This window comes from Neopsephotus bourkii, unplaced genomic scaffold (assembly GCF_033783945.1).
Source record: "Neopsephotus bourkii isolate Nb327-2 ecotype Australia unplaced genomic scaffold, CSIRO-AGI_Nbou_v1 NB_1707, whole genome shotgun sequence".
Taxonomy (NCBI): Eukaryota; Metazoa; Chordata; class Aves; order Psittaciformes; family Psittacidae; genus Neopsephotus; species Neopsephotus bourkii.
Window position 1 is genome coordinate 6,740,514 of NW_026902181.1, and position 25,961 is coordinate 6,766,474.

At 43.5% G+C, this 25,961-nt stretch overlaps 1 protein-coding gene across 2 annotated transcripts in view; it reads right to left on the minus strand.

Moving 5' to 3' along the window:
- Nucleotides 1-14,244: 14,244 nt before the first annotated feature.
- The window catches only part of RCOR1 (REST corepressor 1), an 85,380-nt gene continuing 73,663 nt past the window's right edge, over nt 14,245-25,961 (minus strand). For both annotated transcript variants that reach the window (XM_061376394.1, XM_061376395.1), the window contains 5 exons: nt 23,901-24,095; nt 22,833-22,910; nt 22,070-22,127; nt 21,290-21,519; nt 14,245-18,673 (listed from right to left, as the gene is read on the minus strand). In XM_061376394.1, coding sequence (XP_061232378.1) covers nt 18,632-18,673; nt 21,290-21,519; nt 22,070-22,127; nt 22,833-22,910; nt 23,901-24,095 — 603 coding nt within the window. In that variant the 3' untranslated portion in view covers nt 14,245-18,631. The remainder of the gene's footprint in view (nt 18,674-21,289; nt 21,520-22,069; nt 22,128-22,832; nt 22,911-23,900; nt 24,096-25,961) is intronic.

Below are 25,961 nucleotides of genomic sequence, written 5' to 3' on the forward strand. Positions count from 1 at the left end.
GCCCCCTTTGGGGATTCACAGATCCCAGCTGCCTACTGAGAAGGAGATCATCAGAGTCACATCTTGCTGCATATTAAGTTCAGCATCTCACACAACAGACCTGTAACTTTGCTGGGGGTGCTGGGCAGGAGGCAGTGCTATGCAGCAACAATAGTCATTGAGCCTTTAATAAGCTGTCTCAAATTAGCATAGGAGACATTAAAGAAAGGAACACTTAATTACACTTCTTTGTTAGAGGAAGAAAAAAAGCAACAATTGGTTTAATCCATCTCCCACAAGTGTGGAAACTGAAGAGCATCTTCCTCCTGCCATTTAAATCTCCTTTCTGTACCGCTGGTGACCAAAGCCAAGGGGCCACGGAAGACAACACCAGCCCATGGGCTGACAGCAACTCCTAGAGAAGCAAGCTGGAGGGCTTGGCTTTTCGAACCCAGTATAAAGGCACTTAGAACAGCACGCAGAGATGCTGTCCTAAGAAAGTTCCCTGTGTTCCCTCCAGCTCCTGCCCATCACACAGCTCTGAGCGTGGTGTGTCTGTAAGAGGGATCCAACATTTCTGGGCTTGTTTCAGGAGCCACAGGGAGAAACGATGCACTGAAGGTGAAGAGGCAGGCTCGGTGAATCCAAGCTTTCCCTGCAGAAAACGGAGGCCTGGGGGCTCATGTGGTAAGAGGGGCACACCCCTAAAGGGACTGCTCCAAAACACATGCGGGAGGCTCCTGACATGGCAGCAGCAATAAGGAACACTGAGTGCAGGTACCTCGTCCTTGAGTAACCCAACCAGGCTGCAGTAAACTGAGCAGATCTTTGGCCCTAATTACCCCCAGGAGCTGGAGAAACATGGGGTAGTGCTCCAGAAGAAAGCCGGCATCAGCCCAGCTATTTCTCCTCACAATAATACTGTTGCAGAAGCAAAATGAAGCATGATTACAAAAGCCAATAGCGTTTCTAAAAATAAAGGAAATACCAGTAAGTGCCTACATATGAAATGCGGCGTTTTATCTAACATTACCAATTGAACTCAACGCTGCACTGCTCGCTGTGCCATTCCTAGCATAAGCACAGTGCATCTCCACTTGATTTACCCTTATTATTCATTTTGTATTGGGGTTTGAAAATTCTTCTTCCAGCACAGAACATAACTTTTCTCGGTTTCTGATGGACAGCAGCAGGCTGACTGAGGTAAATCCCACTTGGTCAAAACAAGTATCTCCTGCGTGGCTCAAACACTGCTGGTGCTGTGTCAGTGGGAGGCAGTTTCAGTAGTTGTATTTATTCTTCCTTTAGTCTCTTCCACAGATCCCAGAGCTTTCCCATTATCTCAGACATTGGAGATGCTTTCCTTAACTTAGATGCAAAGCAATCCTCTCCAGGAGGAGAGGAGATTAGATTGCCATACCCCTGAGTGAGAAATTGCCTTTAGGAAGGCTCAGCCCAGAACCATCAGCTCCCAAGGGGGAGCAAACATCCCACTGCCCTTATCCTACTTCAGCCAACGGCACTGAGCTGGAACCTAACAGACCCCATGGTCAGGGTAAGACTCAGGAGCAGTTCTTTTGCAGTCAGTTACTATGGTTACTACACACTGACAAATGCCCTTAATGTGACCCTAGGCTCTCTTCTGGGGTTGGCATTTCCTGACCAGCAAGTCTACCCATGGGCTCTTACTCATCCTGGCATCCTCAACATTTGCTGATGGGATGCTCACCAGGGGTCTGAGCTCCTTTTTCTGATGCATGGAGAACCTCATCTCCCCCTTTTTGATTCGATCACACTAGCAACACGTGGGTACCAGAGCTGAACAGGAGAGGATGAGGAAGGTGACAAGTCAACACAGAAGCTGACCTGCCCAGCGCAGAGGCTCCTTGGTGCGCTGCTGCTCACCAGTAGCAAACCATTTCCCCATCCCTCCCTGCAGCAGTGGGGTGGGGGTGGCATGGGAGAGCACTACAGGGAATACAAACCCTTTTGTGCTGCCTCTAAGTTGAATGATACATCTAGAAAGCTCCTCACTGCAGGAAGGAGGCAGCACCCCGGCCCACTGTATTCCTCCGTATCCTCGGGAAGGGACATAGGGACTGGAGACTTCTGCATGCCCTTCCCAAAGGAGCCTAAACCCACCTCACTGCCCACAGGTCAGTTCTTACTCTGGTACCCACCAGGCCTCTATAAGAAAACACATCTTTCTCCTCAGGGACATCTTTTAGCACCTGAGGCCTCTTGTCTGGACTCTGTCAATTAGAGACAGAGTTGCAGACACTGCAGAACTGCTCTCATTTTGTATTTCATTTTTTCAGATTAGCTCAGGGATCAGAAAATGAATGAGCTTAGCTCGAGTCCCACCAGCCGGCTTTTTCCCCAGGCAACCAAACACACTGCTCTGCTTGCTAGACAAACAGTTAATCACTTTCTGCACTCAGCATCCTCCGTCATGCTGGGAGATGGGCTCTGGCCAGGCTCTTCAAACAGGGAAAGCAGCCACATACATAGATTTATTTCCCATGTAAGTTGTGGCTGACACACACAGGGACAAGATATAAAAAGAGGAAACCACTATTTGTAAAAGAGAAGCCTTGTAAATAGGATCAGGTTAAACAGTCTCCCTGGTTTCGAAAGCATCCTCGTTGCAACTGTAAAACTGGAACCTTGTAACATACTATTAGACAATTTATGACAGGAAAGATAGGGGAAGGAAGGTTCACTTTCACATGTTACCAGTGCCAGATGCCATGGGTTTGAGTGAAGGGCATTCCTGTTCTGTCAAGTCTGCCTTTCCATGAGAACAGCAGAAAACTCATACTCCTCAGTTTATCCAAAATAAGACTAAGATGTAGCTGCCTTTTCATCTACAAGTACCAGGCTGGGAAAAAGTGCCTGCTAACAGTCTTTAACCTAGCAGGAGAAGATGCAGTGAGATATACCAAGCTGGGGAAAAAAAAGGAAAGGATGCTGGGCAAATTAAGGCAGCAAAGGTAACTTACAGTTGAAACAACTTGCTTAGGGACCTTGTGGATTCATCTTTGCTTGAAGTCAAACCTAGGCATCTTTCCAAGAGCTATGTTACAGCCTGAGAATAAATTACAGGTGTGACAGAGCTGATGTTCTGGAAGCACGGAGATATGATAAAGGCCATGGAAGCAGTCACATCAAGCAGAAGTCATTATGAATAAATTGGTATTCCTTACCTGGTGGGAGCCGCTGAAGTGCTGAAGGGGAGAAAGGGATAATTAGGACAAGCTCTCACAACTGCCTGCATAGATGGCTTGTCCTCTTGACACAACACCTCCCAAAGAAAACAGCATTGCTTGGCTCAGGGGGCTGGATGAGGCCCTTGAGCTAAACACCAGCAGTGCTGGACTCGGGGGAATAGCCTTCACTCCTGTACCAAATGCCAAACACGTGCTTCACAAGCATCATCTGCCCCCACTGCTGTCCTGCTAACCTGAACAAACATCAACTTGCTTTGCAGGAGCCTCTGCACGGCTACTGCCCCAGTAGAGCTGGGGAGGTCGAGCTGACATCCAACACGTGGAAACTACCACGGTACATCAGAAGGCAGCTGTAGGTTTAAACCCCATCCCTGGGGAGATGGGAGTGTGGGACAGAGGCACCAGAAGACCTACAGAAGTCCCCAAGGAGCTGCAGAAGAGCTACAAGTACAGCCAGCCTGTGGGTCTGAACAGGTTTCTCGGTGCAGAGGTCATTAGCCAGGTTCTGAGATGTTTCAGGGTTATTAAGGTCTGAGAGATGGGATAAGCCACACAAAACACATCTGTGTTCCTTTCTGACCTTCAAAACCGACAAAATCATTTAGCCCTAGACATGTGGGTCCTTCACGCATCCCAGCACAGCTCGTGCCTCCCTCTCAAATTATATTTATTTAGACTTCTCTTCAGAGAAAACCCCCAAGTAAATCACTCATGATTCATAGTTTATTCAAGCAGTTTCAAATCCTTTGGACTAGGTATCGCTTAGGTTGTCATCTGAAAAGATTAATCACTTTTCAGAGCCATTGGGAACACCTTGCCTACCCTCTCCTCCTCAGCTTCACCAGCTCTGGCACAGTACAGGCTGGAGGCGCCACTTGGCATGCCTGCATTGAACACAGGCCATCGAGAAATAGTTTGTGTAGAAAGACAACCCAACTCAAAGTGTAGCAGCAACAGAGGATGAGGCACATCTGTCACTCAGCTCTGCTGATGATGAATTAATTCCTTTTTCCACCTCATTTCCAGGACTTTGTCAAGAGCTCATTTCTAGCCCTACCACACAGCCTGGTGTGAAGCAGTCACCTGTCAGCATCCCTGGCCAGAATCCATCTGCAGAAATACATCTTAGGGTTCCGAGTTTTTCCTTTCATCCATGCACAGCCTACACTCAGTTCCTCCTTTCCATCCCTCAGGGACTTGCACTGCTTTCCTCCAGCCCTTTGCCATTCCTGTCACTGACCTTCTGCAACCTTGGCTTGATCACTGGGTGGGAGGTGGATGTTTTAACAGCAGATACCAGTTTATGAGTAGATATCCAGATTACTCTGGCCTTTGAAAGGCCAGAGTAATCTGGACTTAGGTCAAGATTCTCATGTGAAAAACCTTCTTGTAAAGGGGTAAGAAGGAGTGAAGAGAAAATGTGAGGACACATCCATGCCCCTTCCTCTTATAAGATCTACAGTTTCTTCCCCAGCTGCTACTCTAGGCAATATTTAAGACAGCAGCACACATGCATTGCCCAGCTTCCAGCCACAAACACATGGCTTCCAAAGGCTTCTGCAAGCATTAATCAAACACTTCAGGACACAATTTTCACATACTGATTTACTTAAATGACACATTACTTTGTCTTTACAGCTGAGACACCTAAATAGCTGAACAGAAATCACGAACTGCATCTCATGGGAATAATTAGTACTTGAAAAATAAACCAAGCCAAGCTAGAGCCACCCAGGCAAGGTGCCCTTGGGGTCTGCCTACAAAACAACTCACTTAGAATCAAAGTAGTCACACACTGAAGAGATTTGGACAGTGTTCTCCAAAGTTCCAGCTATTCTAGGAGAACAACCTGCTGTAAAAGGCTGCTGTGAAAAACAGATCTTGTGATGTGCAGCAGACCCAGCATGGAAAACAGAACAAACTGTTCATCCATTACTCAGGAATGATCTTAGAGGTGAGACCACGGCAGAGGTCCCAAGCCCCAACTCCCCCACAGTCTGTGATGCTGCTTCCGCTGCTCCCAGCATAGGTTCAAGGTACGTTTTGATTTCTCGACGCCCACACTAGCCTGGAGCTGGAGCACAGCCCAGCAATCTTGTTGATGTGCATAATACCAAGACATTCTTTTGTGCTCTCCAACTTCCCTCTGTACTTTGGTTATCCCTGCTTAGCAGTTTTCAGAAAAGCCTGCTATGAAGACCATCATTGACAAGGAGCAAGACAAGCACCAAGGGTAACACCCTTCTAACATCAGGGAGCTTTGCCTTCAGAAACAAGTCCACACTGACATCTCCCTCCAGAAATTGAATCCAAAAGAGCACCCATCCCTCCAACCTGTTACTCAAACACACAGCCTCAGCCTCTGCAGTGTTCCTCCAACAGGGCCACACTCACAACCATGTGTAGCTTCTCAAGTCAGCCCCCTTCCAACCAGCATTGATTTTCATAGGGCTTGTTTTGTACAAGTAAAAAATAACCCTTTTTTATTACACAACACCTACCCCAAATCTCTTGTATGACACCTTGAGTGCACTGCCTAAAACGACATTCGATGACCTTTAGTAGCCGTGTAAAACAACTATTAGGAAAAGCCTTCTTCCTTAGGTACATAATTGCTCCTCTACAACTGCGCAACATTAACTAAGGGGCTTACTTCCCAACACCCACAGTTTGGCAACCCAAGCCTAAACTGAGCATTATTCTAGGACTGACTTACCCATAGGGAAGACATATTCTAACACTTCCCATCTACAGATATCAGCACTTTCACACTGACATTAGAACTCTCTACCCTGAGCTCACAGGTGAGTTAACATTGACTTTGTTTTGGCAGAAATTGGCAGAAATTACAGTTTTTCTCCTCATCCATGAGCACATCAGTGACTCTGAGCAGTGCTACAAGTCTCACCAGATGACCAGCAGTTGTTTGAATCCTTTAGTAGGTCCTGAATTTTTAAACAAAGATGGATTCTCCTGAGTGCTTACAGGGCATTAAGGACACATTAAACTTTTTAGTTAAATGTAAAAACATTGAAAACCATCTCAATTACTCGGCTTTCATTTAGACAGCACTGTGACCTTTCCATCCCAGGAGGCTGTAGAAACAAGACTGAGTTACTAAATGAAAAAATGTACCCTTACAAGAAAAACAGAGTACTCCACTGCCTCTTGGCAACCTCCAAATGCAAGAACAGCAACAACAATTATGGAAGCCCTCTTTGCTTCATTTTGCAGGTTACGTTTTCTTGTCAAAGAATTGGTTGGAAGGGACCTTAAAGATCATCCCGTTTCAATCCCCCTGCCATGGCCTTCCACTAGACCAGGTTGCTTCAACCCTCATCCAGCCTGGCCTTGAACACTTCTAGAGATAGGGCAGCCACAACTTGTTTGTGCAACTTTCATATTTAATTGCCACATTATGGGGGTCTTTACTCCAGTACAGGGTTTAACACCACCCCCTGTAAGCTTGACAGCTCTGTTACCATCCCAGGCAAGACAAGACCCTTGCGCCTGATAAGCCTGTTGAAGCCATCTGCAGGTGCTCCACCAGACAGCATCAGAGGGTGATTCTCCCATCCTGTTCAGGGTACAAGGTACCAGATTCACCCATCAAGATGAAAATTTCTAAGTGCGTTTTTAAGCCAACTCGAAGTCAATTTACATCTCTGGAAACTCACACAAGATAGATCTTAACTGAGGATTTTTATCATATAATTTCGTGACAGTGAATTTCATGGCTGACAAAGATTGCCAGTGACAATGTAATGTACTGTGAGAACAAGCAAGAAAATAATATATAAAGCCAGCTAAAAACCAATCATTACATGCACATGAAATATAGCTCTTACCCAACAGGAGTCCCTATGTGGGGGAAGTTTCAGCTGGTCAACAGATCCCAGTGATTATGAGGAGTCTTCCCCCTCATTTCTGGCTCTTCCCCTCCGACTCCCAAATTTCACATACTTGTATGATTTAATTTGATTTAGTAACTCCCCCCACCCCCCCCCCTTTTACTGATTAGACAACTACTTTGCATAACGATTACATAACCAAATGCCTAATTACACACGCTCATAATTAGGGGAGGGTCTCCTGACCTGGGGTCTTTAGACCTCAGGATGTGATTTTTAGTATTAAAATGAGATTAAAATGAGGCTAGTCCACCAAAAGGGTACCTAGTCATGTCTTCCCTCACTCATGACAAAACACACTCTGACAATTGTCCTGGTGTTGTCTGGATGTAGCAGACTTCAGGGATAGACTTCCTTGATCCGTTAGTCTTGTTTTTCTCAGTCTGCCTACAAGGCCAAAGCCTCTCCGGCTCTCAGTCCTCATTGTGAATCACTGTTGTTTCTCAGGTATTCTGACCCTTTAAGAGGCTCTTGTGTCTGTTCAGGCTCTTTCACAGTAGTACAGTTCCTTAACTTAATACCCATGGAATTTTAACTATATACAATTACGGAGCTTAAACATATGATTATAGAGTTTAAACACCTATAGAGCTTGAGTGGCCCTAGTCATACTCACTTCACAACCCTTGTTTGTAGCTGCAAGGTGGTTCATCAGTACATGGTGCCTCCACATTCCTGCCCTGCAGGGGGTAGAACAGACCCTGCCCGTGGTGCCTTCACTCTGCTCCACTCTGGTAAGTTTATCTCAGCATACTCTAAGGTCACAGGGCTGCCTGGAGAGCTGTTGTAGGGTTGGCTCTGTGCATGTTAACCACATTCCATCCCAGAAGTAGCAGCTGCATTTCACCCTATTTATTTTTAATACTGTAACACGACTTTGAGGATGTTTTAGGGGTGGTGTCTCCAATTTCCCCCAGTATTCCACACAGAGCAAAGGCATAACATGGCAGACGGACAGAAGACAGGCCCACATCCAGGCCTGAAGGCACTGCCCTCCTGTTAACACATACTGATGGTGAAATCCTTGAGATTAACCAGATTGCATCCAGGAAATTACCATCTCCAGTGGACAAAGTCCTGAACACAACATAATTCCCTCCTCTAAGTCCTCAAAACAGGCTCACTGACCAACGAGGAAGCAATTCAGAGGTGCAAGATGCTCTCCCAAGTCACAAAAGCATTGCTGAAACCTTGCCGCTCCTCAGTGTGCTGATGCGTTCCTCTGTTAGCAAGGCACATCTTTCCTTGTCAGGTTTCTGCTTGGCCCTGGACACTAATGAGAGCCTGACAGGTAATCATTTAAAACTGCATTTGCTCTAACACTATGAAGTTATTTACTATTCACCTCCTCCAACTCTTACTGCAGACTATGTAAAAGCTCCTAACAAGGCTTGGATTAGGCTCCCTGCTGTTTATTCAATGCTTATAGCAGGGGCATCTTCGTGTGGGTGACTTGCAGTTTAAAGCATTAATGCAAAAATGTCTTGGGAAATCCAGCAGGAGTTAAGGAGTCATGAGTAATTTATATATGTATATTTATGCCTATAAAAATCAAGTTTTCTCCTGTTATGAAAAGTGATTTTTTCCACACCTTGAGAAAACAGGGTAGACAGGGTGGCAGAAGAGGACTTAGTGTATTTCACATTACAGAGGCCTTGTGCAAGCACACATTTGAAGGCACTGAAGATGCAAGTCAATTTATAGGATTCTGAGCCACAGATCTGGAGCCCTGGGTAGATCCCAGCACTCACTGCTAACAATGCATGAAAATACAACCAGGAGGAAGAGAAACTGCCCATTCATGCGTTGAGCTAACGGCATTGTTTGTAACAAACTCCTTGACTAGTTTACCTTCCTCTTGTGCATAGCACAGTTCTCTTCCATCACTTTTCTGCTGCTAAATCCCACTGTGGTTCTTGGTCACTCATTGAAAGTCAAAGCAAGAGGCTGCTCGTGATGATGGAGCACAGACATGGGTAGTGTTTGCTTCTCTGCATGGCGTTGAACACAGGGTCTCCCACGATTAATTGCAGAAACTGGAATCTTTATGCAAATACTTTTAAAGGAGAATTTGATTAAGATTAAAATTTATCTTTTCAGAATATTTGTACCAGTGAGAATTGACCATGCAGGGAGGAAAGAACTCGCCATGCAGCAAAAGAGAATTAGCCTAAAGGAGAACATCCAATTAACTGCTTTTAGGTTTGGTTTTGTGTTTCTATAGCTGGTTTTGTTGTTTAAGGGAGAACATTATCAGCACAACACACTGATCAGAAATGCAAAGCTACTTTGGGCATTAGAAAAGTTCTCTCTAAAGTTGTACTGGAAAAGCTAAAAATGATGGAAAATATACAAGAACATTTTTGGCATTAGCAAATGCTGACGCTTCTTCCCTGCCTCTTCAAGGAAGGTGGGACACAGCCCCCAAAAGAATGAAAATTGGGTCCAATAACTGTGTCATATCCCCCCCCCCTCCCCTTCAGGTACATTTCTAGAGTACTTGGTACCTATTAAAAGGCACCAGTCACAGGGTAGACAGTTCTGTCATTGGACGGATATTTCAACAAGCAACAAAAATTTGGGACCTTCAGGAGGACGTACTTGTCTTGAAGCTCCAGAAGTTTCCAGGCCTGCACCAGATCCCCCACTATATCCTGCACCAGGAAGCAGACTTAATCCTCCTTCATAAAAAAAGGGCACAGGACCCTTTCTACAGGGAAGCAGGACAAGCAGTTCCATTATGTGATGGAGACAAGCCTAGAGGGCACACTGTGCTGCAGCTTTGGGAAACTCAATATCCAGTAGCTACTGAAATTAAAACATGCAGAGTGTTTGAAGCCAATCTTTCCTATAGGGAACTTCATTCATATTACATAAGGAAAAAGAAAGCATAAGCCAATTCAAAAACCCCAAATCAAAACAGCAGGAATCTTTAGGAATCTGCTGGTGCTCCTATGAATGTCCTCCCAAGCCTTCACGTAGAGGAGCAAGGTCCTGGGTCTGGCACAGGGAGAGCAAAGTTACTGCATCCCAGTGACAAGGGGCCCATCTGGTACGGGCTGTGGTCCAAGGCTTTTTCAAATCAGCTTTTTCACCCAGAACATTAAGTGCAAAATCAAGAGTGGAATGCCACGACATAACTTTCATTTGGCCAAGGGCATCTCTTTTAGTACCCCCCTATCCCAAAGGCCTTTATCCCACCCTGCAGGCAGGATAGAGAGCATAGCCATGGAGCTGACAACTCCAGGGAGCCCTGACACAGCTGTCAGACAGCAGCTTCATCCCAGTGCAAGCTTGGACAAGAAATCCACAGCCAGCACACTCTTACATGCTCATAGCACCTCTCCTCACCTGTCATACCAGACTGCTGCTTGGCCTCTGCAATGTGCTGGCCAGCTGCAGGCAGCCAGGCGCCCACAACAGGGGAAGGCTCCAGATACAATCAGAGGTAGGTACGTCTCCTGGAGCACCCTTCGGCAGAAGCTGTGGCCCTGCCGAAAGGACAAACCGCTGTGATTCAACACCATTACCACTGCTGGAGGAAGAAAACCAGCTGGCAGTAAGGGTGGCCCCAACTGACAAACCAGAGCCTGCCCATATCTTCTGTACCAAGAAGAGAGCTATGAGGAATCTTCTGCCATGTGGAATTCAGCTCAGTAACCATGGCACCTCCTTCACATACTTTGAGAGCTTAGATTGAATGGACAGATTTGCCCCCAGAACTGGAAGAATCGCCCCACTAAGGTTCTGGCAAGGCTAACATCCAACCTGGCCTTTCTTCCATCAGTGCTGCCTTCATCTTAACTTGCAAGCCCCAGGGTGATATTTATGGAGACCAGACACAATCCCCAACCTTTATTCTACCACCTAAGCAAGCCAAGCTCACTGGGTGACTTCCTTCTGCTTCCATCTGCTCAGGCAGACCCGTCTTCCAGAGACTGAGCCAGGTTTGTACGCAAAAGAAGCTTTTAAAAGCATTGATACGGCATCAACATTTCTTCATCTAGCTAGAAGTGCAATACCCAGCACTGCAGTGAAGGGTTTAAGTCCTTGCCCCTTCTGCAATTAAGCCCAAGCAGCCACGGCACTGATGTAGTTAATGCCTAGCTTCCACATCTGAGACAGAGCCCCAGGCTCTACATATAATCTATCATAAGGAGAGAAATAAGCACGTTCAGGATGTAATACATTAGATCAGTTTTCATCATCTAATTTAGGATTAAATTAATTATACCCTTGAAAAGCTTATTTCTCTCTGAGGGATTCTGGACAGCAAACGATAGCCATATCCGTTGATGGATCTTGCACGTTGTGATTGACTAGTCAGGCACAAGTCTTTGTCTTGCAAAACCACTGCATCCATTCTTTTATTAATTCACCTAATGCTTATTTCCAGCATGACTTATTCTAAACCTTGAATACACAAGGCAGTATCAAGAAATCTGCAGCTGCCTAGATCTACTATTCATCTTTCTCTTTCAAAAACCCATTCTTCCATTTTAAAAGCTTATTCATGTCTTGCTGAGCCACACACAGTTCCGTATGTCGGGTGTCAGGCAAATTATGCGCTGTCCCAAAGCATGCAGATGAAGGAAATCTCCTCTCAGTTCACATGTGCATGTTTTCTTTGCATCATCACACGCGCCTTCTCCTTTTCTGAACTACCTTGGTGAAAGCTAAGTTTCCACCCAGAATCAGAGCACTCACCATTGTCTCTGGCTGGAAACACATGGCAGTCAGAAATGACACGTGTCATGCTTACTCCCATTCCCTGATCTCCCCAGTGTAAACACCTTGGCTGATCAGTTACAAGGCCCTGCCCCTCACTGCCCTGGTTAAGCTAGGCCTGCAGCCTTCTTCCACACAAGCTTCTTCTGTTGCAGGAAGGGAAACTTCCAGGTGATTTCTTCATCTTAGACCAAAGTTCAGACCTCCTATATGCTTTCCTCCTCATGAATTGCCTTCTTGATGACTTCAGAAACCAGTCCCCCCAGTGTTTTACAGTAACTCTCTCCCGGTCCCTGCTGCACTGAAAGCAAACAATTCCTCTGCCACTGTGAGTAGGCCCTTTGCGGAGTTTTGGGTTGTTTGTTTTGGTCTTGGTTGGCTGGGGTTTTTTGTTTGTTTCTGCATCCACACATGCCCGTTTTGTTTATCGCTTACTAAAAGCAAGACCAGGAATTACATTTGCTTGTCTTAGTTCAAAGAGGATTTGGGTGGATAAGCCAGAGCAGAGTTTAGAGGGGAATGAGATGTTAGGTTTGACACCCAGCTCTCTCTTGTCACACAGTATCTTTCAGAGTGGAAGTCTGTTTATGAAATAAAACCCATGCTTATACTGTTATTTCATAGATCTGGTATCTGGGGATTAGATTCAGATCTCAGCACACAAACAGCATCAACACTGAACCCTTTCAGTTCAGCCCTTTCAGCCTGAACTCCAGCTCCTACCATGTGGTGAGAAGCAGCTCCGTGCTGTCATGTTGTTCTTACTCCATAGCTTGCAGAGATAGGAAAGGCCTAGAAGTCACACACACGCGTTCTGGAAACTACAGTTTCTTTATATATACATATTCCCATTCTTAGTTAAGGTCCAAAGTTTAATTAAATTCAGACTTAAAAACCACAGAGGGCTGATGCCTTAAGACTTCAACACTGAAAGTTATCAGGTATCAATTTACATAGGAAACAGGCTATTAGGAATACTAAATACAGCACTTGAACTCCATTCAGCGTGAACATTGCATTCCCATTTACAAATACATACCACCACTAGGTAGGAACACAGGCCCTCTGGTTTTAAATAGAGTAGCATTTGCACTACTGACCTTTGCACCTGGACTCCTCAGGAGATCCCTCAGGTATGTGTTTGGCCAGAGGAAGTTCCTGTTTCCTCACCTGCTTATGCTTCCTGACTGAAAGGAGGGAGAAACTCCTTTCTGTGTGTTTCTCTCTGTTCCACTTCTGTGTTGGGGACGCATGGGCAGGAAGGGCTGAAAGGTATTTGAGTCAGACGACTCCACTAAAAAGGTGGATCACTGCCTTACAACACTGGTACCATACTCACTGCCACCAGAAAAATTACAAAGATGCTTTCCAGTAAGGAAACACACCCAACTCCTAGAAGTGCTGTCTGTGGGTTTTTCCCAAGCACATCTCCCTCCCAACCCTGCCCGCTTTACAACGTAGAAAGGCATGACTAATTCCTGCCCTCCATACACTATGGCACTGCAAACCACCACAGTATCTTGCGGCATTAGTTCTGCTGCATTTAACACACGTGAGCAAAGCAGAAAATGCCTTGTCATTTGTCCTGTGCTAGCACCCCACCTCACAAAGCACTGCTGGTACCCTGCCTGGTAAATGCAACAGGACAATACCAGTTTCCTCCAAACTGCCCTTTAACATCCTTGTCCATCCTTCTGCATTTGATGCGTATTGCACCCAGCATGTGAAGACACAAAATCCCTGAAAATCCCAACATTAACCCCTGTGCAAAATTTCCTGTTTTATTAGCATCTGAGATAGCAACATCTATGTACACACTGTTAAACTTCAAGGGTAAGAGTTGCCTTTTCCTGTATATTTTAAATGCTTTTTCATCATGGCTGGACAAAGATGCTGATGATGTTAACTTGTCCAGCCAAGTGCTAGCCCTTCGCATGCAGCAGTTCATTCTTCAGGTGTCTTATCCACACACTAATGAGCTGGATGCCAGCTCTAGCCCTCAAGACCAGCCAGCACCCCAGTATCCCAGTCACACTTTCTCAAACATGAGAGCTGCCTTGTGACAGCACTGCCAATGCACTGGAGGCGATACCCAAGCGAGGAGGACGGCAGAGCGCACAAGCTGGGGAAGGAATATGCTGCGCCATCAAGAAAGGAGCTGCAGTATCTCCAGGGCCACCAGCAGGAGGTAGCTCCAGCTGAGAGCACTGCACCAGAGACCACCTGAACTTCCACAAAGAGCAGGACTGCCCACCAACACCAGCAGCAGCTCGTTCACCTGCGCTCCAACACCACCTATGCACAGAATGATGAAACACAGGAACTTGGCAGGTTCTCCTGACCAACATTTGAAAGGTAGGGGCCCAATTACATACCAGAACCACATTTTACATCAGTAACATTTTACTACATATTTTATTACATCAATGGCTTGAAAAAATTTTATTTGATGTCAGCAAACATTGGAAATCATAGAAAAATGAATTATGTAGAATTTCACAAAGGAATTTACCCCACTACAGTTCCTCATATAGTAAAATAATTCAAAACCAAATGTTACTTTTCAGTGGCTAAGCAATTTTATAATGCTATGAACATTCATCACAGTAAGTGTGCTGAATAATAGAAAACAGGCAAAAAGGACATTTAAAATCTTACAACAGCATTATGACAACATACTTTCTTTAAAATCCCAACGAGTATTTCATCACTTCAAAAGCTATACAGCATTTCCATTATATTTGCAAACTTAACCTTATACATCTTTTAAAATCTTGAAAAAACTTCTTTTAAGCAATCTATAAGCAGTTAACAAAATTGATAAAATCTACATAATGGAATACTATACACTCCAGTATAAATTTTATTTTAGGAGAATATGAATGTAAACACTCATTATTATACAACATGCATAGACTATACTGACCTTCCATTTTCTGAACTGTAACTTTCACTGCAATTGTGCTTTACTATCAACAGGAAAAGCTGCATTAATCCAGGGAGTGACAGAAAGTATTTGCTTTAGGGGCATTGCACAAGATCACCAGATTTTGACTTGCTGAAGACAAGCTGGAGCTAACAAAAATAATTTTTCTTTTGCTTTCTTTCCTTTTTTTTGTGAAGAGTAAATATCAGCCACTCATCATGGAATGGGCTATGCATAATTTTACACAGACTTGAAAAAACGCATTACCAGAGAAATCTCCTATGACATTTTTGCGCTTCACTGACTTGGAGATTTAGGGTCAGAAATCCAGTGGTCAAGTTAGTGTAATGCACTGTTTGGCTCATATTTGGTGTGCAAGAATACCAACAGCATGTTAGCGATTAAAACTGAAGTTTAAAGTGACAATGAGAATATTTTAATACATAATGTTTCAGATGTATTTGTACAGGAAGGAAAAATGTCAGGACATTGCTTTAAGAGAGTAAGAGTTTCACTCTTACATTAACTATTAAAAAAGCATTCTAGTGGATGTTTATGGGGTCTTCCTGGTTGCAAATTTTAAAAATATATATTAAGAATTCATTATCCCCATTGGTATTAAATATATCAAGACAACCATTGTGGTTGCATTACCAGTTATGGCTACTATGGTCTTACGCATCTGATTGTACATTTTTGCTATACTGTTAAGCACAACTGAGGCATGTATTTTTTTCCCTTGGTTATCAGAAATTGATCACTGTTTCAAACCAGTTAAACACGAATATTCAAGTAACAAGGTCGTTTTTATGGATAAGCAAAGAGAGAAGTTACCTAGCACTTTGCACAACTACATAAAAATTAAATAGAACAAATGAAATTTGTTTATGCATATGCAATACACTTTTATATCTTTAAGATCTCTAAAACTAAAATTTAAACTATCATTTTCTTTGACGATACCATATTTTGCACAATAACTTATACTTAGGAGAAATAATTTCCCATTTTCCACAAAATATATATAATTATGACATTCACATTGATAGTTTAAGAAACAAAATTTAAGTGAATATTCTATCTTATGCAGTTATCTTTGTGGACCCTTCTAATCAGAATGCAACCAGTTGATGTATCTAATGCTTGACCCATTTGAAAAAAGGAGAGGGTCTTCACCTAAACAAGACCAAACCATTTAAACTTTCAAAGCTAAAATGATTTTATTGCATTTAAAAACATAGGTAAAGAGAATGTAAAAAACTAAAGGTTTAAAATAGTGCTATTATATTGTACATATTAACTACAATAAGATAGCAGTCAACTGAAAGGTAATTAACAACTTTTTTCTTCCTAATACCATGAATGACGCATGTTTCTCCCAGCCCCTTAGGGATAAAGCCAAACCACAACTTTTCTGATTATAAAATGGACAGATTTGAGGGCAAAACTCAATGGAAAGTCCTCACGGGTGACTTAATTCATAAGCAGAAGCTTCTCCTGAGGAATTTCATCAGCTGGGATGCAAGTTCACAGAATCCTCTCACACTGGTAAGGACCTATCTCCATGCACTGGTACCAGCAGGAGGCTGAATACCACAGTATTTCTAATGAGTGGCATTGCTTTACACCAGAACTGTCAGCAGAATTCATAGTGCTATTTGCCTGGTCTTTAATTCTAATTCACACTGGCTAACTAGTGTCCTTTCCCACAAGAGACTCCCCGCTCCAACTGACACCAGACTGAAGGAACATCTACAGAGCCACCAGAGCTGCCAGTTCACATCACCAGCTGTAGAGACTGACAGAAGCTTGGGATTACAGGTTTCCAAAACAGAGGATAGGGAAGAGCTCATTTCCCTCCTCCCATCACCTCACAGGATCTCTCTGGAGCTACCAGAATGAAACGGCTCAGAAAAAGCTGCAAAGTGGCTGAAACAGGCCCTTTTTGGGCTCCACACTCTAGCTTGCCCTAACAAACGCCTATCTGCTCCTTCAACTGTGTATTGTCGCTCAATTTCTGATGCTGAATTACTTCCCCCACACAAGACCTGGGGAGGAGACCATCTCACTGGTACATGAGGCTCCCCTCTCCTGCCTTTCCTTGGGTTGCATCTGCATTACAGGAGGTACAGTCACATCTGGCTGTTAGCCAGCTGGCATTAGCATACCTCATTTAGGTACAGAGAACAGAGCCATCACAGCACACAGCATGGCCCAGCCCAGCAGCTCAAACATCAGCACCAAGTTCAGGGCTAGACTCCAAGCTGCAGCACCTCAGCTGCAGGCCAGGATATGGACTAGCTCATTTCAGGTTGTGTTAAGAGAGACTGGTGCCATGCGTTACTGTGTGCCATCTTGGCTTGAACCCTCTGTAGAGGAAGGGAGGCAAAGAAGGTCCTTTTTTTTCCACCTGAAAAGACACCAGGTGGTTTCTTCTAACATAATTAACCATTTTTAAATGCTTTATGACTAGTGTTATTTTGCAGCTTTCCACTGGACAAGAACTAATACTGCTGTTTCTAGCTTCTCTGAACACTATCTGCTCGGCAGTCAGCAACCACCTTGTTCAAGGTGTGAAGTCCTCAGGCAGGACTTCCAAGAATGGCTCCAGTTCAAGCCAGTTAGACAGACCACAGCATAGGACAACTGAGCAGAAGGTAGGAATTTGAAAGCTGCATGCACCAAGTGTTTGGAAAAGCACCTCTTAGATTTTTAAATTGCATATTTTGGTTCACAACATGAAAGCAATGTGTGCTTCAGAAGAGTTAAAATGGCCAATGAAATTAAGCCAGTTCTTCTCCATTAAACTTAGAGAGACCAAAAAAATATCTGAAGGTTGAATTTTGCGCTCCAACCCTTATCCAAACTTCCAGTGGGAGAAGTAGTTTGATGTCTTTGGCAAACAGCGCTCCGAAGAGGAATGAGACACTGGGACAGGAAGTGACCTATGATAACCAAATGGAAAAAGGCACGTATTCCAAAAGGAGAGGCACCAGAGAAAGTTGTTTTGACTTAATCCCACAGAGGATCAGGAAAAAGAAAGTTGTGTAGCACTCATTTAATAGGTTACAATGCAAATGCTGAATGCCAGGGGTTAAATAGCATATCAAATGTTTTCAGGTTATGTATTCCCTTTTGCACTAAATAGAAGCCATTAAAAGATACAGGAATAAAATGCTCAATTAGGGAGCTTTCTATTAAGTGAGAACACACAAGTATAGTGGAAAGAATTGCACAAACCAGAAGCGTAATGATTTACATCTACAACCCTGGACTGACCAAACCTTCGAAAAGACATTTCCTATCACTTCTGCATTATTCAAAATTGCTTGTTAACATGCCTTGTCAGTTCAGAAGAAACCTGACACTACTGGCATGTGCACAGGCCTCTCTCCTTTATAGAAAGCTCGCTAACAATAGTGTCATCGTTAAGAATGCACAGGAAGCAGAGACCACAAGGCCATGCAGCAATACGCACTTATACCCTATGGACCAAGTATTATAGGAACTCCTAATGTGTAGATTTACAGTGGGGATGCTAAGGAGCTCCTTGTTTTGCAGGTTGGTCAAGATTTACAGACAGGTGTTACTGGTTCTAGAAATCCCCATGCTTATGCAGGACGTTGATGAAATGAAGAGCTGAGCTACCTGGGTGCTTTTGAAAGAAACTGGAGGCAGTATGGAGGAACGAGGGGAGATTAAGGCAGATGTAGCACAGAACTGGAAGCGTTTGCCTTTTTTTGGTAATAGCTGCTTGTCCATAGATATGATGCAGATGGCTGTCTGAGGTTTGCTAATACCTGATATCCTGGATAACACAGTAGTCAACACAAATTGTTCTAGGCTACAGCACCTTCTCACGAAGCAGATGCATATCTGACATCAAGAACAGAAGTAGCCTGGAGGGAAGGGGGAGGGGGGAGAAAAAGGACACGTTTAGTTTAAAAATGAATACACACAGGCCTTGCAGCTCCAAACTTCACCCCAGGTCCACAGTACTGAAAGCAACAAAGCGGGCAACCTGGCAAAAATGGGAAGAATCGCAACAACTTCCCCTATTCTGAGCCACATTGGGATTTGTTGGGAGTGCAAATATAAAAAAATGAAGACTGGAGTTGAGGCTGCTTTATAATGAGCAGTCTTGCCTCCCCCCTTCAAAAAACAAACAATAAAAAGGAACCGTGGCCACTTGCTATGAGAACACACTGAAGGGGAAAACCCACAGCAGTCAGAGGGCTGACAAAGCTTTTACTAAGCTGGCAGCCAGGCAAACAAGGCATGCCAGGGCAGAAAGCACCAGAGAGGATTCAGTGACAGTCCAGCAAGTCTTCTCCTGGCTATTGCTGACTTGAGTCCACCTGACTTGACCAGCCAAGCACCACCCATGGTGCTTGAGCACCACGCAAGTGCTCTCCAGAGCAGGCACCAGCCACACAGTACTGCACAGCTCAGGAGGGACCAGGAACACACTCCTAGGCCACACAGATCACTGACGTGGTAATTCCAATAGCATTTCACTTTGTCCCCAGAACAACTCAGACAGGCACCCAGTCAGCACTGTGCTTATGTTATCTCTGAAGGCAGGAGCATCACATTTATAGCCAGCCTGAGCAGCAACATGGGACGTGCTCAGAGCATGGTGGCCATTAGACATCCACTGTGCAACACTCTTGTGTCCCTTCCCTGTGCATCTTTTTAAAACACTGCAGACCTGGTAGCTACAATCCCCTTCATGCTGCCAGCACCTTCCTCCTCGCAGCCATGACACATCAGTTCCTACTGTCCAGAATAGGCTTCATCAAAACCACAAGCCACATGGTGCTAGTCTATGTCATACATGATATGTCACAGCTGGCAGCTTACTGCACCCTGCCTGGCCTCTGCCTGTGTCAGCCTAGTGCAAGCAGGCTCTGCCCTCATTCTTTAGTGCACTGCAGGGCACAGAGAAGCACCTGACTCCTGCAATAGCTGCCTTTTCTCTAGGCTTTGCAACTATTCCCAGCAGCCTATTGTTTCAGTCCCCTTTCCACCACTCAGCACTTGCTCAGCTCCAGCCTGGGCACTTTTCATCACTGATCTGGGAAATGCAACTGCTGCTCCACCAGTCATGTCACCAGATCTTGCTGTCTTGCCTCCACTCCCCCCTCTCCTCTGCTAACTTGCCTGGGATTCTCATTGCTCCAGTATCCAGATACTTGGCCACATCACCACACTCCAGTTACTGCTGCAACCATTTTCTTCCTGTCTCAAGCAAGACTCCCCTTTTTTGACTGCACCTTTCAGGAGCAAGGGGGTATTTGAAGCCAGGAAGAATCTCAGAGGGCTCAGAGAGGAAAAGCTCTGCCCTGCCAATAGACACAACTCCACTGGTCACAGGAAAAGACAGTGACACAAGCCACCTCTCTTTCAAATGGATGGCTACATATTAAGACCACAGCTGCTTTGCTCCACCTCTCAGTTCTGGAAGACTGTGACAATTTCACTCATACTGATCTCAGAAGGAAAGTTTTTTTAGTTTGGTTTTGTTCAGCTATCATAACTCTGGATCTAGTCCCTAGATATAGGCATCTTTGAATAACACATTATTCAGATTTGTGAAGCAATGAAGCTCTGCTCCCTGAATGTTTGAACAGTAACATACAGGTGAGCCAACCATAATCAGGGCAAAAAAATACACAGTACACTGAGAAATCTTTAGTCCATGTGAGACCGAAATTCACCTTATGCTGTTGACTGTGCTTGCAATTAGCAGATACGGCTTTTGTGCCAAGCTGTCTTGTAAAATTCAGCCAAAGGGATTCCTAGATCGGACATTTTTAATACGCAAACCGCTAGAGGGGTTTTCTTTTGCAAGATTGTTGTAATGTTACATTTTTGTAAATAACTTCCATAATTAGACACTCTACAGTCCTTAGATAACTTCGAACACACATTGTCTTTGGAGAAGTATTAACTCCATGCAGCTCCATCAAGGAGAGGCTGTTTCTAGAATCTGTCTTCATAGAAACTCCTGTAAAATCAAGGAAACTTTGCCTCTACATCATTCCAGAGTGAAGTTTCACACACTCGCCTTTTTTATAGCTTTCTTCCCTTCCCCCAAGTGAAATCACTCCATGTCAAAAATGAAAGGTCGAGCTTTGCCTCAGAAGACTGTACGGTCCCACAAAGCCAAACCTAAAACAGCTTGGAGAACTGAGCGCAGGGAAAACATCCAAGTGAGATAAAGATGTATGGGGTTTCGGCAGCAAGAGGCATTAAAATGTCCATGTGCTGAGAAGATACATGCACTTTCAGAGGGCTGCAAATAAACTGTTCTCTTTCCACTTTCGTACATGTTTGGAATTCCCAATTCCAAAAATCTGTACTGGAATCTGTATATCCAGCTGAAGCAAAATATGCTCAGATTGAAGATTGTCAAAAATGGCTTTTGCAAAGAGTGTGTGTATATATATACACACAACCCTATCCGAAATGAGCTCAGATTGGGAATTTTAGGTGACTTAAATAGGATTTACCTCATCTTCCTCTTCAGACATTTTAGTGGAATTATCAGGGGATTTTACAGGCTTCTGGCTGTTGGCTCCATTTGTCTCCTCTTTGCCATGCTCTGCCTCCCATTCCTGTAGAACTTCATCTATGTTGAAACGACGTCGATAATTTACAAAAAAGTTTTTCACTTGCACCACAGATTTGTTTCCAATCACATCAGAGATTGCCTGAAAGTCTCGCCCATATTTCCTGATTGCTAAAAGCAACAAAAAGAAACAAAAAACCCAAATGTTATTTCCACAAGGACCACAAATCAGGCTCAAGTCACACAGTAAGAAACTGAAGGTGAACTTCTGTCAAGGTCTCAATCCTTTCTTGTATTAATCCAGGAAAAAAAAGTCTAAATAGTACAAGAGACACAGTTAAGCCCTGGAGAAGGGAAGAAAATAGAGGTGCAATAAAAACAGGTAGAGCCAAATCTAGAAGACCTGTGTAAATCTGCCTGTAGTACCTGAGAAGTCACACAGGCAAAGAGCGTAGCAGTGACTTCCAGTACAGTTTCACTTTCTGAAGGCTTGGACAAGCAGATTATTTGTAAACATTCATATGGAGCAATTTCTACTGCCCAGGGAGTGGAAGAGGGGCTATTGCTTCCTTGTTCAATTCTGTTCTTTGGGCATTAATACACAGCAATGTCAAAATGCTTTATAACCCACTGAAGGGAAACAGCTCTGAAATGCAGTTTTGATTATTAGCAACTGAAGTAAAATAAATAAAATAAAATAAATCTACATGTAGTGCTATACCTTGCACAGCAAGAAGCTGCTCATCCGTGGTCCAGCGTGCATTAAATTTCTGAACAACCTATACAAAAAGAAAACAAAAAACAAACCCCACATAGGTAACTTCATTTATATAAGTAACAACTTTCAGTTGTGTCCGAGCTCATAAAAACCTCACAACAAGGAATTAACTGTTAGTGAAAACTCTATCATTCCTTTTAGTATCAAGGTTTTCAACGAAGAACTGCATCCATTCATTTAGCTATGACATACACTGACCAGTAAGTCACGCTAACATAAAATGATACAGAATGGTCTGAACAGATAACCAAGAGCCACACTCTTCCAAAGCAGCTACTTGTTTTTATCACTGACACTCTCTGTAACCTTAGTCAAATTATTTCCAGCATGAGGTGGAAGAAACCAGCAAAAGCACCAAGTGCCAAGAAAAGATGGGCCATTAACTTCCTCTCCTGTATTTTTCAGTATTTAGAGCAAAGATCTCACAGAGCATATGGATACAAAACTATGGTATACATATACAAAACATGGTATACCCAAAGCATCCATACTTCATTAGAAACCACTTGCACATATTAACCACTGCTCTCTCTTCTCATCTCTCATTTCCATTTCACACCAGCAACAAATACAGTAGTGGTCTTGGTTAACACTGGCAACTAATAGGACACTGGTAGTAGCTTATTAGCAACCCCAATAGCATTGGTATGTAAACACGTATTAGCATTTATCTTCACAATAAACAAGGGTCAGAAAATGATCCTACCTCTGAAAGTCTGTATTGTTCTATACCACCTTCAAGTTTTTCTTTGAGTGCGCTGTTTGTCTGCTTGATATTCTGTATCTGAAAAGAAAGTTTAATCCCTTTAATGAGGATTTAAAAACAAATAAAAATCTTCGGACAAGCCTTCTTCCAGCAGCCCCAGCAGGAACCCCACAAGCTCAGCATTCCTGTGCTTCTCACCACCTCTCTTTTCCAAGAAGAAAGTTTGTTATATTGGAATAAAGCAATGCAGAAGCATACCAGGATATCCTATTTATTCTAACCTGTCTACAAGTTATTTGGAGCAAGAACTGCCCCAACTTCCAGGTCTGTATAAAGCTCAGCGTAAGAAGAAAGGCCCTGATCAGGGCACATAATGAATCAAAGACTGCTAGAGAGCTCCGCTTCTCCCAGAGTGCCAAGAAAAAGGCTTCAGGCAAAAATACCAATTCTATTAAGTTTAATAAAGAGCTCAAGCCAGATCTCTGCTTTAAAAAATAAAAATGTTCAGACCTAGAAAACAGACTCATGTATTAAACCTGTCTTTACTAACAGATATTTGAAAAACATACGTTTACAAGGCAGATCCATCGGGGAAGCAAAACGTACATAGGGAAGTTTGTCTTATTCTCTCAGACAGGTATTGTACAAACATGCCTGTTCAAAAGTCACATATGAGAAGGCAAGGGAAACTGCTATAGATGGAAACCAGATACTGCTGAAATCAATGTCACAGTTCATAGTTAAAAAATAAGGGACCCTGAACTGCAAGAAAAATGACGCACCAACACGTGTTCCTTCAAGTCAGTGCTATGAGCTCTTCCTTGCTTCACTTCACGTACAAACTAGGTTTGCCCATAGAACTAAAACATAAGCGATACAGAACACAGGGCTGAATCAGTTTATAGCACAAGGCTAGCAGTTTATCAGTTAAGCCACATGATGTGCAGCAAAAGTGTCAAGTTTTTTGTGACAGCAAAACTGTTAAGCTACACAATCCTGTGAACTTTCCAGACTGTGACAGGCACTACCATCAAACCCAGCAGTTATTCTGAACTATCCCATCCGTACCTGTCGTTTGATTGAGACTAATTCCATGTCCAGCTGTCTGAGTACAGTAGTAGCAGCTGTCGCATTCGCAGAAACAGCCTCCACATCTTCTTGGGAAAGGAACATTCCTTTGGGAGGTTTCCTCTTTGCTCTGTTCTTTGCCTGTGTACTGTGCTTCTCCTTCTTCACCTGAGGAACGGTTTCAGCGGGCGGCACCTGGCAAACAGCAGTCACTTTACAAAACTAGATCTTTAAAGATCCCTTCCAAAGTAAACCATTCTGTGACTCTTTCAGCCATTGTCACAGGTTGGAGAATTAAAAGCTTGCAGACATTTTTTGCTTTAGGTGGCATGTCATAAAAACACCATCTTTTATAAATGTCTCCTTTCTTCTAGGCAGCTTTCAATGTTAACAGGGATACTAGTTGTCTTCTCTGCACATTCTCATTTTGGAAGACAAAATGCCCAATTTTCCAGCAGTTAAATATTCTGGTTATTTTCAAACACTCCAAAACCTCTCTTCTTGCTTTCATCACCAGGCCTGCACACACCAGTTTAACTGAACATCAGAAGGAAACAAAGTGGAGCTTGGAGACAGGGGAAGAATACGACTGGAAGAGTTTACAGAGCCTTGTTTTTCTACATGTCAGACAGAAGAAGGAATAAGCCAGTTTATTTAAAGGCTATATAAAGAAGAGAGATGACTACAAAGTAATTCTTAGATTGTTAGGTAGTTTCTTGGAAGCCAGTTTCTTCCACAGTACTGATACATCAACTGTTCCGTTAAACTGATGCAGTTCTGACCACAAATAGAATTTAAGTCTCTTTTGGAAAAGGGAGTATTTCACACATCACTCATTATTTTTACACTTTCTGTCTAAAGCAAAGAATTAGGCCCACACCTGTAACAGGAAGATTAGCTAGGATGTTATACTACAGATCCTTCAAGAGCACATACAATTCTCTAATGTCAAAACCATTTCTTGCAGAAGTCATTTTCAACAAGCAAATCATACCCAAGATTTATTACCCAGTGGCTGGAGCCTGGCCAAGAACACTGAAAAGGGTGACAGGGAGAGAAAAAGCAGAGGAGACACCACACATCTGAAATCCTCTACTTGATTAACTACCAGCTTTAAACACATTGGCTTCACTTAGCACTATTGTTTCCCTCCTAATTTGCAGCTACATGTAGTTTCTACACAGCTTGCAGCATTTGCTCATTAGTGAACATTAAAATACTCACATTAAAATCCACATAAAGCTGAGCACAAAGCCACCACATAATCATGAGGCTTTGTCTCCTGAAAACTAGCTGACCCCAGCACAGCTGCCATTAGATAAAAGCTTGCCCCCTCTTCATGGGCTCAACAACCAGAGCCACACAGGAACACTAATGTGGACAACTGCCTATTCTAAACTTTTTTATTCCCTCCTTTAGTGCAAAGGACTCCATGAGAGACAATGCCTAAGGGAAGCCCAGGAGCAAAAGGTAACTACTGCTGTTGCAAGATTGATACCTCCCCCAAAGAGAAGCGAGTGGTAAGCAGGAAAAAACAGAATGATTTAGCTATGAACAAGTGAGGTAAGCTCTGCACTCTGCTTCAGAAGCTAGCACTTTGATAACTGAGCCAGGTAAATTATTCAACATGGACAGACATTTCAGATGTATTCATATTTCATCTACATACAAAATTTCACAGGGTCATGCAGTAATGCCTCACAACAGGTTCAGGCTGTAGGTTGACCAACACACAATCCCTGCACTGCAGATATCCCAGAAGCCTCAACATTAAGGAAAAATGAAAGCAGTTTTTAAAGACTACTTTACACGGTTCAAAGACTGTGAAACTCTTGTGTTGTGGACAAGAATCCAGAGCTCCAGCAGAATGGGTTTTGACAGCTCCAAATGCCTCCAGGTCCCAGTGATACCGCATAGGCTCAGAAAATTTGAACTACCCTATCTTAGAAACTCTTGCTTTCCTGGCCACACATCTCTGTAGGATTAAAGCAATTCATGAAAAACAAAGAATTAAAATACAGGGAATTATGAGTGCTGTTTATTTAGACATTGCCACTACTA